At 33.6% G+C, this 17,165-nt stretch overlaps 2 protein-coding genes across 2 annotated transcripts in view; one reads left to right on the top strand and one right to left on the bottom strand.

Moving 5' to 3' along the window:
• HELRODRAFT_153075 (hypothetical protein) overlaps nt 1-434 on the top strand; it is a gene marked incomplete at both ends in the record, with an annotated part of 734 nt that extends 300 nt beyond the window's left edge. The window contains 2 exons of the mRNA XM_009014423.1: nt 54-163; nt 369-434. Coding sequence (XP_009012671.1) covers nt 54-163; nt 369-434 — 176 coding nt within the window. The remainder of the gene's footprint in view (nt 1-53; nt 164-368) is intronic.
• A 2,478-nt stretch (nt 435-2,912) lies between these two features.
• Nucleotides 2,913-11,031, bottom strand: HELRODRAFT_97655 (hypothetical protein). Its single transcript, XM_009014422.1, has 19 exons — nt 10,925-11,031; nt 10,430-10,529; nt 10,076-10,255; nt 9,800-9,941; nt 9,562-9,673; nt 9,334-9,448; nt 8,527-8,620; nt 8,048-8,178; nt 7,794-7,901; nt 7,650-7,714; nt 7,087-7,225; nt 6,676-6,807; nt 6,274-6,397; nt 5,810-5,910; nt 5,527-5,598; nt 4,946-5,107; nt 4,575-4,693; nt 4,036-4,159; nt 2,913-3,686 (listed from the first exon to the last, which is right to left on the bottom strand). Exons 1-19 carry the CDS (start codon nt 10,993-10,995, stop codon nt 3,492-3,494), a joined length of 2,286 nt encoding a protein of 761 aa, XP_009012670.1. The 5' UTR covers nt 10,996-11,031; the 3' UTR covers nt 2,913-3,491.
• Between the last annotated feature and the right edge of the window lie 6,134 nt (nt 11,032-17,165).

The raw sequence follows: 17,165 nt of genomic DNA, 5'->3' as shown, positions 1-17,165 counted from the left end.
TCCATCCATCCATCCATCCATCCATCCATCCATCCATCCATCGACAAATGAAGGTGAGCAGATATTTGCGTTGGAACGAACTTTCGAATCGGTCAAGTATTTGACCGCCAGCGAACGCACATCATTGGCAGGCCAGCTAAACATGAGTGAGAGTCAAATAAAAGTGAGCAACTGTTTTCATTATCATCTGTCTTTTTTTTCCTTTTTCATCATCATCAACATCATCTTTAAAATTATCGTCATCATCAGCATCATCATAGCTGTCACAATCATCAACACCATCTTCGTCATCATCATGATCATCATCATCATGATCATCATCATAATCACAATCACCATCATCATCTTCATCATCCTCATCATCTCAGGTGTGGTTTCAAAACAGGAGGACAAAATGGCGGAAAAGACACGCAGCAGACATGGCGACGGCGAAAATAAATTTGGAAAAAATGATTTGGAAGTCGAGAGGTGACGACGACGATGACGATAATGATGATAATGATGATGGATGTGATAATGACGGATATGATAATGATTCAGCAAAAAATGAAGCCGATGATAAAAATTGAACTGTAGTGCTGTAGTCATGTTTTATTCAGAAATTTATTCACCCACTGATTTTTGTACACAATTTCTAAGTCAAGTACTAGCGCCTAGTGAAACACACACACACACACAACACACACACACACCCACAAACACACACACTTACACGCGCGCACACACAAACATACACATACACACATACATATACACACATACCTACACTGACGGCATATGCACTGGATTGGTTTTATTGATACAGATGTGAACGGCGATGCTAAACGATATATCGTCGTTCATAAAGATTAACATTGTTTGTCTCTATGTCTGCTTGTAGGTCTGCGTGTATTTTTGTTTGTACACGTTGTCACTTTCTCTTTCTCCCTCTCTTCACTTTCACATTTATCATTATCTTCCCTCTTTTCATTCTTTTATCTCTCTTTTTTCTTTTTCTCTCTCTATTTTCTCTTTCAGTCTCTTTAAACATGTGCACATGTAATTCCTAGAGTAAAAGTTTGCACATTCCATGTTGAATGATGTCAATTTTATTCAAAATTCACTCACATTTTCATGGATTCCTTTAATTCTCTCCTTCCATCAATGCCGCCATGCAATTGAATATTCATTCGAATGCTGATGAGCTTGCTGGCTGGTCCCTAGAGAATGCCCACCTGCTGCCGAATTGAATCTTATAACACTTGTGTCCGCGAAAATATAATTATCTATTAAATATGTACAATTTTGTAACATTCTGCAATGTCTTTTTTAATTAATGGTTTATCAATTTTCGTTTAAAACATTTAAAAAAAACATTTTCGTCGTTTTAAATTTAAAACCAGCATTGCAAACAAATGTCCGCCGTAAAATGTCGATAAAATTAATGATCTTTAGTGACAAGCCATCGTCATGAGGACAGCCGATAAATCCGCAAGCATTTAATAAATGAGCCTACCCGCCTATCTGCACTGATCGCTGAAGATCTTTGAGATTAGTTGGGATGGCCAGCTTGCCTGCCCACTTACCTACCACCGCATCTAACCCGCTGACGAGAACGAACTCGACATTTTTGTCTTGTTAACTGCTTGTCGTTGTTTGTTGGTTGCAGTTGTTTTGCTCTTGGTGCTGTCAACAATAATAGTGATAAAAGTATCAAGTTATTTGTAGGCAGTCAACTTTCCTTCGATCTTTTTAATTCTAAACAAATAATTGTCAAATCGTAAAATTTCAGATATGAAATAATCTAAATATGAATGTCGCAGGTCGGTAGCAGTGTCGTGTCGTTTGAAAATAATCTGGCCTCATCTGGATGCTGCACGTGCAAAACATTAAATCCACCAAAGAACATTAAATAAGATTCGATTGTTTGGTGCAATGCCAGCAATTACCAACAAACACGTTTGTAAATAAGATGCGCGTACAAACATACGGAACGTAATATGTAAAAATATATATGTTAACGAAGTAACGAGCAATTTGAAGCGATCTCATCAGTGAGGAAGATTATTCAAAATTTATTGCAATTAAGTGATCATATATAACGGGGATATAGTTTTTATATCTTCGGCGGTGCAACGTTAATGAGCTTTCTTGCCAAAGTGTTTTAATAACTGACTAAAGTTAACAATTTTAATTCCAAACTTGCCCACATGCATTTCTCTACATGGACGCTATCGTCATGAAATAACAAATATGCCTGGATGCCGTGCCAAATAAATCGTACCAGTATTACATTATTAAGTAAAGTTTAAGTATACCTACATATAGAAATGTGAGCTGGGACTACGTAAAGACTAAGAGAGTAAATTCCGTTCTCCTTTCAAAAGGATTTTGTGAACGCTTTCGATTTTTAAGCGTTGTCTACATTATGAAACTTTTTCTTTAGTTCAATTACTGTAATTACTCAAATAATTACACAATGATCAAACTTTATCAGAAACCAGGGAAAATTCGACTCATCCACAGCAACAAACTTTACTACCTAGAAAGCTTGGGACCGCCTCTTAGAACAATGTGATTTCACGAAAAAAAAAAACAAAGCGAATCTGTTTTGTGTAAGATTGCTAACATTTTATTCTAAAAACAAGTATTGGAAAAAAAAACAAAAAGCGCGCAAAATCAAACAACGAAATATCACAAAGTTAAACTGAAGACCACTGCCAATGTTCAATGGTTAATATCATCGCTTCTCAGGCCAGGTGCTAAGATGTTGCCGAGGTAAACGTACATTACCTCCACCTTCTGATCAGTTGATTATTATTTGTTTCAATGCTTTCTCCGACGTTTTACAAATTTTGGCAATTTCGTAAGGGTAGTTGTTTCGTTTGAAATTTAATTCGTTAAATAGAAAAAAAAACTTTAACAACGTTAAGTCAGATCGTTGCCAGTAAATGTACACCTCGTTGAAATAATATGAATACTGGTTTGATGAATTATAGAAATCAGAAGATTAATTAAAAAATAAATTGGGAAAAAATCGGAAAAGCAAATAAAATGAAGGAAGTGCTGATTATAACGGGTCTCTTTGTCAAACTGAAAGCCACACTAAATTCATTGAAATATTGTTTACATCAATCCATTATTAAGATTGTTCATTTGTTGTAAATTGCTTGTTTGTAACTCAGTCAATAAGAAATAATAATAAAAACATAAATAAATAACAATAATAATAAATACAATCAATAAAAATAATAATAACAACAACAACAACAACAATAATAATAATAATATGAACAATAACAAGTGCTACCAACAAGAAAGTTAAAACAACAACGACAAACAAACAAAAGAACAGCAACAGACTTTAAATAAATTTCTACAAAAAAAAAACTATGTATACATAATCATGATAAAAACAGCCGACCAGAATAAAAAAAAATACAGAAAAACAAATAAATAAAAATAAATAAATAAATATAAAAAATGGAAGAAAACGTTAAAATTGAGATGAATTAAGCCATATAGATAAACTGGTTGATGTTTTCGTCATCCCTGCGCATGTACTTGTGCTCTATCAACCACTCAATCTGCTCCTTGATGAGTTTCTTCGAAGGCAGAAACATATTCTTCAGAATCTCTACTAGTTCAGTCTGTAAGGCTGCATTGCTTATCGTCTTTCGCATCTTTAGGATTTTCACTATGGCTTCCTATGAGGAAAGGTTAAAAAGGTTAAAGGTCACTCTTCCTAGAATAAAAGTAAAAGGAGAGAGAAGTTATGAGGCCTAATTATTATTTATAAACAATTAAATCGACTACAAACTAAAATAATTACGCTGAAGTAATTCACATATCAATCCGTCTGTAAAACAAATTCAATATTTGAATCAAAATTGTAAAAATAATAATCTGATTTTAAATGATAGATAAAAACACACACTAAAAAGACATTACATCACACCACAACAGACACACGTAGGATATATACGCACAGAGGATATGATACAGACTTCACACAAATGATATTCACCCCTCACTCAAACGTCCTCACCATCTCACCTGAACTCTCAGTATCCTCAGCTGAATGATACTATCACTATCCTCCTCTTTGCCCCTGTCTGTGGTAAATGTCATCCGACCAATCAGGCTTATTTTACCTCGCGGTTGGGGCTTGTTGTTTTTGCTGGTAGAGGGATTTGGTGGGTGTGGCTTGTATATTATTATTCTTATTTTTATTATTTTTAATTATTATTTTTAGGAACTTTTTGATGGTACGCTATTCATACAACGGGTGTGCTGATGTGTGTCATTTTTGCAGTAGTTAGATCAACGAGTCAGATATTTGTATACGTACGTACTTGTAGTTGGCGGCGTGATATTTCTAAACACAAAACAACACAAACATGAATGAAAGTGACTAAGACAGTTGTCGATAATTTACTAGGGTGTAATCAGTAGCTAAGCAACGACTTTGAAACATTTTATACATATTATGAAAACATCGAATTGGATTTTAAAAAATAACTTTAATAATTTAGTAAGCCAAAAATTTTGAGAAATAATCAGAAAAGTGAATGAAAAAAGGAAAAATGTAATACATGACGCTGAAGTTTTGATTGACCCAGAACATGCAACTCTCGTTGATATCTGTCGGCTTTTTAGCCTCAGGACTGCAGAGCAAAACTTGCTTCCTCAATTTAGGAGACTGTACCAGACTCTGGAAAGAAATTATTTTGAAAAAAAAAATATGGTATAATGAAATATTAGATTTTGATTTAACGACTAAGTTGAATAGATGCAACTACAGTTTAATTTTGCTCAAAAATGAATGAATGAATGAATAAATGAGTGAGTGAATGGACGGATGAATGGATGTATGGATAGATAAATGAATAAATGAATAATTCAACAAAAGAACCGAGCAATTAAAATAGCCGACACACACACGCACAGGCATTGGAGAACTAACAAATAAGGTCTTAGTGAGTTCAGAATCAGGTAGTTCAGTTGCCAGTTTGAGACTTTCGTAGCTGATCCGCTCCAGAGGGCGTTCGTTCCAAGCAAACAGGACCGCCATCTGAAACGTCGTCACCTCCAGGTCGAACTTTCCAGATTTGTTTGAGAATGATATCTGTTTTCGGTCCAATGATTGAAATACTAAATTTATTTCCTTCCACCAAATGTACGCGCGCACAAATATAGAATTATCAAACTATTAACACAAACTCATAAAAAATCACACTCAGATATAAATCACAAAAATTTATGAACAACACTCTTGTAAATTTCTTCATAGGACTGGATACAACATAAACAAATATAATGTACTTTTTAAATTAAATGCACTCTGGAATATATCGAAAAGACTCAAGTAGGTAGTTAAAACTAAAAATTATCACCAGAAAAAAAATCATATACAAAGTTTATGCCAGCTAACATTTACGCCGATATGAATAACGTAACTGTGAAGAAAACCACAAAAATTGATTAAATTACATCACAAATTTTATAGTTTGAAAGAAAAAAAGTGTAATTAGGAAGGAGGCTAACAATTCCGTTGGACATGAAATGGTGCCAATGCAGCTTGCGACCTCTGTGCTTCTGTCTGTAAAACTCTTCCACCTTAGTTCAGAAATTCGATAGGTGAATTTAAATCAGTCAGTCGGTCAGTCAGCCAGCCAACACACACAAGACATAATACATGCAATACACACACAATACAACAGTGAAGATCATTATGCAACCTAACACAGAAAAGAACATAAAACAATATATAATACAGTAGATACACGAGTAAAATTTCAAATACAAGTAAAAGACAATACGCAAATACCTCGGGTATATAATCTTCAAGTTCTGTAGGAAGTGTGACGGGTATTCGATCGCTGGTTCTCGCCCATGCGCCGGCATTCAAGATTTTGATGTTGATGGAGTCTGCATCATCATTGTTGTTGTCGTAGTGTTGTAGTGACTTGGAAATTTGTTACTAGTTTGGCATTTTTATGTCAAGACGTCGTGTTGATTCGTTTGTTGTTTGTGATATTTTGGAATGTTCAGTTGAGTGAATTTCAAGGTTCTACAGTTATAATTATTATTTACATCAGATTATTCGTCCAATCATAACAAAGAGTAACAAACCAGCCAAAGGAATGAAAAAGAACCACAACAACCACCACACAACAACAACAACCACGCAACAACCACCACACAACAACAACCACCATGCAGCAACCATCACACAACAACAACAACAACCACGCAGCAACAACAGCCAGACAGCACAGAACAACGACCAACCAGCAATGTATTCATTGTGATCCCTGTGAACTTCTTTGAATTCCTGGTTCAAATCCTCACTCACCTTAATATCCTGAAACATTCTTTGCAACTTGTTCACAAAATCCGCTGGCACTCCAACTTCCTGTATGTGATGGATGGATAGAAGAAATTAGTAAATGAGTGAATGAATGAATGAATGAATGAACGAACGAACAAACGAACGAATGAATGAACGAACAAACGAATGAATAAATGATAGAACGGTGTGTGTTTGTGTTATTATTAACATGTTTGTTATTTTTCTTAAAAACATTATTTTTGATGTTTTTTAATGTGACAATGTATTAAAAAACAAGATGATTGACACACAAAAAAGGATTGACACACACAAAAAAAAGACAAAAAATAAACCAAACGCACTCTCAACCAGTCAACCATGTTCTCCTCTTTTTCGCTATCAGCAGACGATTCTAATATAAGCCGTCTGATCAGGTGTGTCTTGTGGAAGCGCATGAAGACATCTTTGTTACGCACGTATTTTAGTACTAATATCTGTGTGTATCATGATATGATATATATGATATATATGGTGTATATCCGTATACCGTGACATCATCACACAATCGTAATGACATCATCGTAAACAGCATCTCCAACGACATCACCATGACGTCATTACAAAAGACATCTCCGTTACATCTCCATGACCATCATCACAGTCATGAATATCATCACAACATCAGCGTAAAATCATTCGTGACATCAATCGTGACGTCACTCACGACATCAACGTGAAATCATCATGACATCACTCGTGACATCATCACTAACGACATCTTTGAGTTTTTTTTCGATCTCCTCAGACGTCAACCTCTTACTCAGAGGAGTCTTCCTTAGAAGCATATCACAGTAGTTGGCTAGCAATTCGGGACATTTCGACTCGGGAACCATGGATTTCAAGTTTGTCACACTGTGAGAGATCAATCAATCAATCAATCAATCAATCAATCAATCAATCAATTAACTAATCAATCAATCAATCAATCAATCGATCAATCAATCAATTAACTAATCAATCAATCAATCAATCAATCAATCAATCAATCAATCGATCAATCAATCAATTAACTAATCAATCAATCAATCAATCAATCAATCAATCAATCAATGAGTGAGAGAATGGATGAATCAGTCACTCACTCATTCAGCCAATGTACAAATGAATGAATTAACGAACAACCTAGTCTTAAATAAATTAGTCAGTCAATCAGTCAGCCAATGAAGAATAATTAATAATACCAATAATTATAATAAAATTATATTGAAAAAATATCAATTCAAGTAACAAAATAACATGAAACATTTAAACGAAAATGACGAAAATAAAAATGTACCCTTTTGATTTTGTAGCGAGTTCTAATTTGAAAATTGACGTATCATTGACTATATCTTCAAATGCCTGAAGGTAGAAAATTGTTGTTTCGGAGTTATCAATCTTATATATCATCGAAAGGTACCATAAAAGTATCGAAAAGAACCTTATCTCTGGAGGTGAGAAACCTTGGATCATCGTTGAATGCATCTCTGACTAATGAGCTGAACCTATTGAACAGTTGCAGTAACTTTTCAACGTATTGCTCCGAGTCCTTGGTAGAGAAAAAATAGTTTTTTGTAAGTGTTTTTTATTTTCAGTAAATTAACTGAAATGGCGAGTTAGTTCATGCAATCACTGTGACACACTATTCAGTCAGCAGTTAATCATCGCGGCCAACAAGCAATCAGAATAACGAACGGTGGTGATGATTTCAGCTGAGGCCTTCATGTCCTCTTTGCCCTGCAGTTTGATGTGGTCCTCCAGGTACCTCAGCATCTCTTGTATGCCGTCGTCGATGCGATCCAGCAAACTGAACATCAGTCGAAGCTCTGCAAGGCAAGGCAAACATAAATAGGAATGCACATAAACACGTATACAAAAATACAATGAGACATGTATGTATCTCAATGTATGTATGTCAATGTATGAATCACAGTGTATGTTTCATGATATATGTATTTGATTGTATGTATCCAAACACATGTATCTCAATGTATGTATGTCAATGTATGAATCACAGTGTATGTTTCATGATATATGTATTTGATTGTATGTATCCAAACACATGTATCTCAATGTATGTATGTCAATGTATGAATCACAGTGTATGTATCATGATATATGTATTTGAATGTAAGTATCCAAACAAATGTATCTCAATGTATGTATCTACTAACTATCGACTTCGTTTATATGTATCATGGAAGGGCATTGAGCAATTATTTCGTCTTTGTGGTCCGCTACTAACACCTTGACGCAACATGCTACTAACTGTGGATGATGATGAAGATGATGATGACGAAGATGATGATGATGAAGATGAGGATGATGATGAAGATGATGACGAAGATGATGATAAAAATGAGGATAAAGATGAGAACGTTGACGATGATGGAAAATGATCCTAAAACAGATGATATATAGATAGTGGCATGATCATATGACAACACGGTGGTTAAAAAAATGCCGCATTGCACGATGCGAATATGATGATAGGATGAATTGATGCTGCTGATGAAATGATGATACCCAAATGATGGAGATAAAGATAAAAAGATGACGATATGATATCATAACATAAAGATGACATTATATATGTTATTCACTATGATGACTAAAACAATGATGATACAATTTGGTATAAACTATAAAATGACTTCACATGCAATTAAGAAAAAAATTAACCTTACTATAATTACCATTCAAGTGTAAAACTTTTTAAAAATTCAAATTATTTTTATAAAAATTCTCAATTTGCAGTGATATTAAACACAATTAAACTAAGTGGAATTAATATAAAATTTAAACAAAATCATCTCAATGTTCAATATATAACCATTGTAATAATGATGAAGATGATGAAGAATTTTAATTATAATTATATCCATCATCATCATTCTTATTTATTAGTTAAACATTATCACGCGACATCACGATGACTTCGCCATCACGTAACCTTACAATAACGTCACTCACAATCTTACCGTCTCGACAGATTTACAATCCTTCCTACTCTCCAGATATCTGACTGCCCTGTTCTCCTCCTCCTTCAGCTTTGTATCAGCATACTTCATGTAACACTGCACGCCATTTAATTGCCTGTGCGTGTGTGTATGTGTGTGTGTGTGTGTGTCTGTGTGCGTGTGTCTGTGTGTATTCTCCACATGCTAAATCAAAGCACAAAATGATGCATTATTAACATGACTGCTCACCTATATTCAAGAGCTTTAGCCTTATAGAAGCTTTCTGTAGCGCTGATGTATGCCTTTTCGAAGTTGTCTTTGTATATCTTCAGCTTATCTTCACAATTACTACTAAGGTTCACTAGTGTGTGTGTGTGTGTGAGTGTGTGTGTGTTTGTGCGTGTGTGAGGGTGTGTGTGTGTGTGGAAGGGGGTGGGTGGGTATGACAGGCAAACAGATATAGAGACATAAAGACAGACAGACTAACCATAAGATTCTCGAACCCCAATGACTAGCTGTGTATCGAATGCCTCGCCATTCCTTTCAGCATGCACCAACTTCATGGCACTATCCTGCAGTCTGTCCTTTATGTTTGAAAAGATGCTCTGATTCCAGCTGTCCAGCATTAACTTGAAAACAAAAGAAACTACTTGTTTCAAGAGTGTTTAATATTATTGAGCATCAAAAATATTAGGCATCTACATGCTTATAATTCAAGTATATCTAAGCTGAATATCATCTTCACAGTGTTAAACAAACGAACTTTTCTGACAATACTTTCTTCGCCGGGAGTTTTGTTGGGACGAGCAGAGCCCTTTCCAATCAGCGTGGCCTCCAACTGACCGAATGGTTTGGGCAGGTAATCACATTGTGTGAAAAACTTGCTCCACTCTGCTATGTAAGCCTTCAACAGAGCTGAATCATCTTGGTGTAGGAGAACTCTCTGTCCAATATAAATTATTTTGCTGGCTGGTGAGCATGTTGCCAAGTAAATATTAAATGAATATCATAAGAAATAAATGTTAAAATGTTGTAATGACTGCTAGAAAAATAAAATACTGAATGCCTAATTTATATAATTGTTGATTGATTGATTCAGAATTATTATTAATATAACATTTTGAGCTCCTTTAATGAACCAGAGTATGTCGTCGTGGAGAGCCTTGTGCACCTTTGAGGCACCTTTCTCATCCCACAGGCAAACTGAATGCACAGACCTAGAAGTACAGAGATGTAATAATGATTCATTTCTATTCATCAACCAAGCTTGATATACACGATATTGTAAAAAATATGACTCTGTATCTTATTTTAAGCAAATTCGACTAATCAAATTACTCTAAATTAAAAATCATGTGAACGATCAAATTAAAACCCACATAGTAATAGTAAATTAAAACCCACGTAGTAATAGTGAAAACATTAAACTTATAAGACATTATGCAAGTTTCATTTATTTAACCAAAATCCTAGAGCACCTATCAACAAACCAAAACCAACTCATTGATTATTCACTAGTGAATTGTTCAAAGAGTATCCACATTGTTTTAGATCACAACATTAAAAAAAATATAAAAATTTTAAATAATTGAAAAAAATTCGATCTTCTGACCAAAACAAATCCTGCCATTCCTCCCTGGTTACAGGTTCTTGATGGAGAAGTTTCAACACCGTCGGTCGCATGTTTGGCCATTTGTCTTCAAACTGCAGATTTCCTTGCTAAGGAAAATAAACAATTTTATTGCAAGAAGGCAAGAATAAACATAGCTTCTATGAAACTTTTTTCATAGAGTAATAATAGGGTTAGTGTAAAGAAATATCATAACTGTAGTAGTACAGTTTTATTATATTTAATACTATAATTATATTATGTTTACTACCATATTATTTATCTATTCAAATTTCAAGGTTTCTATGCTCATGTTTTTTAATATAATTACTAAAATAATCTATAACTATATTATTCTCCTTATCTTTATTATTTAATTTTCAAAACTTATGTTTAAAATTTGTAGTTATTACTAATTTCTTATAGTTTAATAATAGCTTCTTTATCTGTTACCAGTTTTTTTTATCTAAAGTAGTACTTACTTAAAGCAAGAACTAGGCTCAAGCCAAAAAATATATAAGAACATTTTCTGGTTATAAATTAGGAAATAATTATGACTGACTTCATTAAGACCTGAAACTTAACAGACATACCAAACAATACATACAGTTTATCTTTATCCATATATAAAATTATAAGTACTATCTCTCTTTGCTTCTAAGAAAATTTGAATTGATTGAATTGAATGAATGGAATATTAAAAAATATTTTCCAAATTTTCCAAATTTGAAATGAAAATCCAAAATGCTAACTTTAAGCATAATTGAATTTTTATAATAAGCTATATTTCTTTGAAATAATATAAATAATTTAATTAAATCTAACTAAATTAACTATGTTGGAGTTTTTTATTTAGCGATAATGCAGAAATTTTAGATTCAAAACATTACTTTAGGATCTGTGCTTTTTGTTCTTGGTTCTCTGTTGCAGTCAATTTCGTGCCAATATTTTTGTCATTTTATTCATTTTTGACTGATTAAAAGTATAAAATTAACTATAAAAACCAAATAATCATAAAGATGCATTATTTAACAACTAATCCTTTTTGTGAAGAAACTTGTTTAGAAACGAATATTTGAATGATGTATTGTTATATCGCAATTTGGTTCAAGCATGTCACATGAATCAATCATTGGCTCTATTTATTATAAATATATGATTACGAACTTAAGTTACAAACTTACAAACTTAAAAAATTGTTTCTTTGTCCTAAGATCTGACCGGCCGTCAGTCTCTCTGACAATCACCTAAAACAGAATCAGCAGAGCAGATCTCTACAGGCAAAATTCATCAAAAATCGCAGTTTAACCGGACGGAAAAAACGATATAAAATAATTTTGATCGATTAATAGATAGATAGATTGGTTGATATGTTGAGTGACCAATTAGATTGATTGGTTGATTGATTGATTGATTGATTCATTCATTCATTGATTCATTAATTAATCTAATGATTGGCTGATTGAAACTATTGTACTCCACCTACATAGATTTACATTACATTACAATTGTTACTATGCTTTAATTGTTCCTGTCGTAACAACTCTAAAAAAAGTTAGAGAAAAAAATAGAAAACTTGAATTGAACAATGTTGGTAATTTACAAATTTAATCACCAGACTGCTAGCGTGGATTCATGTTCGAGTTATTCGTCTGTAAGTCGTTTTGGTTAAATTCATGGATATAATTATATTATGTTATATAATATTATATATCTATATCTATATCTATGGTTATATTATTATAAATTGCAATGCTACTTATTCATATCTCTAACACACGTATGTTTTAATATAAGTTTCTTTCTATAGTTTAAAACAGTCCGGTTATGAAAAGAGGAAATTGCTACAGATAATCCGACGGGGGCAGTTGAAGTTTTTTGGTCACATCATGCGGAAGGAAAAAATGGAAAATCTAACAACTAACTACTAACTACTGGAAAGATTGCAGGGAGAAGAGATCGCGGTCAACAACGGATAACATTCGTGAAGTCCTTGTGCCACTTGTTGAATATCACCACATTCCAACTACTTCCATTCTTCTTTTCAAAATCTCAATTTGGGTAAAATTTTGAAGAGAGTTTTCTGCTTTTTTCTCTCTTTTTCTCTCTTTTTCTCTCTTTTTTGCTTTTTTAATGAGCTTTCTTTTCTACTTCAGAATTTTTTTGAATACGTGTACTCACACACACATGCACACACACTCACATACACATACGCATAACATTAATTATGCTTCTTGTTGAAGGTTAATGTTATTGATATTGATTGTTAAAATCATAACTGTTGAAAGGAAATATATATCGCATTCAACTATATAATTATCCATCTGTCCAACTGTCTTTACTCATCCATCCATCTATTACTTCGTTCGTTCATCCAACTTTTAGTCATTCATTCATCTTTCCTCCTTTACCTTTAACTTTTTATTCATTCACTTATATAAAAAAGTTTTTATAAATACATGCTTTTATGCATCCATTCGTTCATTTATTCATTAATTCGTTCGTTTTTTCATCAATCGATCTACTCATTCGTTCATTCACTCACCCATCCAGACAACCATTCGCCAATCCACCTATCTATCCATCCATCAATCTACACATCCATCTATCCATCCATCCGTCCGTCCGTCCGTCTTTCTGTCCGTCCGTCCTTCCATGCATGCATGCATCCATGCATGCACCCATCCAGCCATCTATCCATCCATCCATCCATACATCCATCCATCCATCTAACCATCCATCCATCCATCAATCCTTTCACCATTCATTCATTCATCTATTCATCCATCTATTCATTCACTTATCCGTCCGTCCATCCATGCATTCATCCATTCGGAAATCTTCTTGTTAATCCAATTTGGCCTAGAGGTGATGGGCTTTGACGTATAACATGTCATGTCATGACCGTTGTCAACAATTCCTATATTAGTGTATACAAATAATATATATATATATATATATATATATATATATATATATATATATGTATTATATGCATATATAATTGTAGATAATTATATATGTAATGGGATTTAGCTTTTGTGTTTGTCAGTGTATGTGTTTGTATGTGTATGTGTGCAAATTTGTTTGTCTGTGTGTGTGCCTGTGTGTGTGTTTGCCCGTATGTTACCCGGTAATTCTTTTATCCGCACTGATTAAAAATATGTTTCTTTTTGTGTCCGTCTGTGTCTGCGCTTGTGTGTGTCTCTCTGTGTTTGCGTATCCGTTTGTGTGTGTGTGTATGTTTGTTTGTGTACCTACGTATGAAGTATATCGAGAGATGTGTTTGCTTGTCTGCGTATGAGTGTTTGCTTGTCTGCGTATGATAGCGGACCGTAATTAGTGTATCATCATTTTAATTTAAATGATAACATTGACATTTGTTAATTCTAGACGATAACATGAACACCTAATAGAGCTCAACAACAGCAGCAACAACAACCATTATTTCAAAACCTTTTGTGTGTTACACGAGATACAAAAAAAAACAGACAAACATACATGACAACACATCTACATACCTGGTAATACACAAACATACATGACAAATATGATTTTTAACTTTATAAACACGCTCTTATTATTATATATACGTAGTCAAAATTTTATATTTGCCCAAACTTATATTTGAGTACATAGAAAAACACACTCAAACAAATACATACACACACACCACATACACACACACACCACATACACACACCACATACACACACAAACACACACCACACACACACAAAAACACACATATGCAAACTTCACGTACAGGTGTCGTCACACTTTGTTTAAAAACATACATACATACACAATTTTATAGGGTTACACACAACAAAACACGACACTCACACAACGATAGACATCAAAATTTACTTCCGAATATCGCTGAGTATTACGTAATATCGTTAAATATTATTCTTTGGTACTACTTAATTTTTAATTGAACAATGATTGATACATGGACGATCACTTTCGCGCCGAAATAATCACTTCTGCTCGTAAATCCCATCATTCATTGATAATAATTACGTCATGAACACGTGATGTAATCTACTGCCTCTCATTGGCTATACATCAGGATATCTCATACATACATACGTCCTTACAATAATGCAGTATGTATATATATATAAATATATGAATAGAATATATATATATATATAGTATTGTATGAATTCTACCGAATTGTTGGCATTAATCAATTTAAAGTTTGTCTGTTCAATTTTCCTTATTTGAATTGGTATAAAGGTATATAATAGGTATATTATATATATATATATATACATATATATAAATAAATAAATGAATATATATATATATATATATATATATATACATACATACATACGTGTATGTGTCTTGTTTGAGTGTAACAAATATATATGCGCACATATTTAAAATTTGCCTGGAAGCACAAACCAGCATCCACATTCCACGCAGATGCAAAAGCCAGTGAAACCACCTTCTTGAAAAAGGATAAAATCACTCCCAAATGTGGGTATCACAAAATGTAGTTAAAAAGAAGGCATATCCATTACATAGACATTAATAGAAACGAACATGAAACATTCAAATATACAGTTAAATATACAGACACAAACACCCAAACACACAAACGCAGACCGACAGACAAGAAGAAAGAAAGTTAAAGAAAGATATGATGTGAATGAAATGAACGAAATCAAACAGTTGCATTTGCCTGAGCATCATTTGATCTACGCATGTATGTAGACAAATAGCCGAACAGACAGACAGACAGACAGACAAATAGCCAGACTTACAAACAACCAGGCAGAGAGACAAATAGAGAGGCAGGCGTGTATGAATAAAAGAGAAGAAAGAGGAAGATGTATGGAGAATATGATCCGATCTTATCCTGCTTCCTGATTGGACAATCATTTACAATTGAAGATTTGCTAGCACTCTCTTTCGCCATATCTCTCTGTTACTGGTACGAGTATATACATTATAATACATATTATACAATATGTAAGTATAATGAACGAATGTAATACGTTTGTTTCTTGATAGATGTGTCAATTTCATTTTTGAATTAAATTTTGAAAACGGTAATCGCAAAAAAAAAACAAAATTAATTTAGTTAATATTAATAATAATAATAAAATAGATATCTGACTATGACGACGACAACATGGCGATGATAAGATGATGATGTTGTCATTAATGATGGTAACAATGATGACAACATCGCCTCAGTTCATAATGTTAACGATGATGATAACAATAATGCTGATGACGATGATGATGTTGCAGATGCTGATGATGTTAATAACAACATGGCTGGGTGATGGCGAGTGCGTATAACTGTACAGGTGCCTCTAATCATTTAAGTTGATTTCAACATATATTACACACACACACACACGCACACACACACACACACACACACACACATATATATATATATATATATATATATATATATATATATACATACGATCCTTGTATAAAGATATAAAGAATATGTGCGTAAATATACAAAGTCAGGCATACATGCTTTCCACGTATTTCCGGTTTAGTTGTCAGCCAATGAGGATTAAGATAGACTTTTGTGCGGCGTGTGCTTATCCAATGCATCTTCATCGCCTATGAAGCGCTATATGAATGAAGCGCTATATAAATGCCTCCTCCTCCTCCTCCATTCCTCCTCTTTCTACTTACGATCTTTATATAAAGTTGTTGCGTTGTCTCGCGCGCATGCGTGTGTGCGTGTTTGAGATCTTGAAAATGTTCGCGACGGTCTTTGTGGACGTGTTTTTTGTTGTACTGATGTTTCAATTGTTGATTTTTTACGTCTACATTTCTTCATTTCATGCGTTGGTAGAATGCTGTTGAATGTTTTCACGCTGAATTCACCATTGTTAGGACTTGATGAAGCGAAGAGTTAAGTGCCGAAAGATCGACTCAAAAATAAAAAGAGCAAATAATTAAGCCATTAATAAGTCGATGAGTGAAGAGGAGAAATTTAATTTCGGTCGATTAAACTCGGCGATATGTTGCGAAAAACTTAATTGGTAAAAACTTATCGCAACCCAACGACTTATTGATTTCTATTTTCTAATCATCGTCGTCGTCATCACATCATCATCACCGTCATCGTCAAAACCGAAAAACTTCCACCAATGCATTTTAGGCCATTTTTTGCCCTAAACAAGCAAACGGGGGGACGCCATAACACAACAAGTTACAAATATCAACTGAATCGTTGTTAGTTTAGTACCTACAG

This window comes from Helobdella robusta (assembly GCF_000326865.2).
Source record: "Helobdella robusta unplaced genomic scaffold HELROscaffold_13, whole genome shotgun sequence".
Taxonomy (NCBI): Eukaryota; Metazoa; Annelida; class Clitellata; order Rhynchobdellida; family Glossiphoniidae; genus Helobdella; species Helobdella robusta.
Note: the sequence above shows the minus strand (reverse complement) of the source record. Positions and strands in the feature narration are given on the sequence as shown.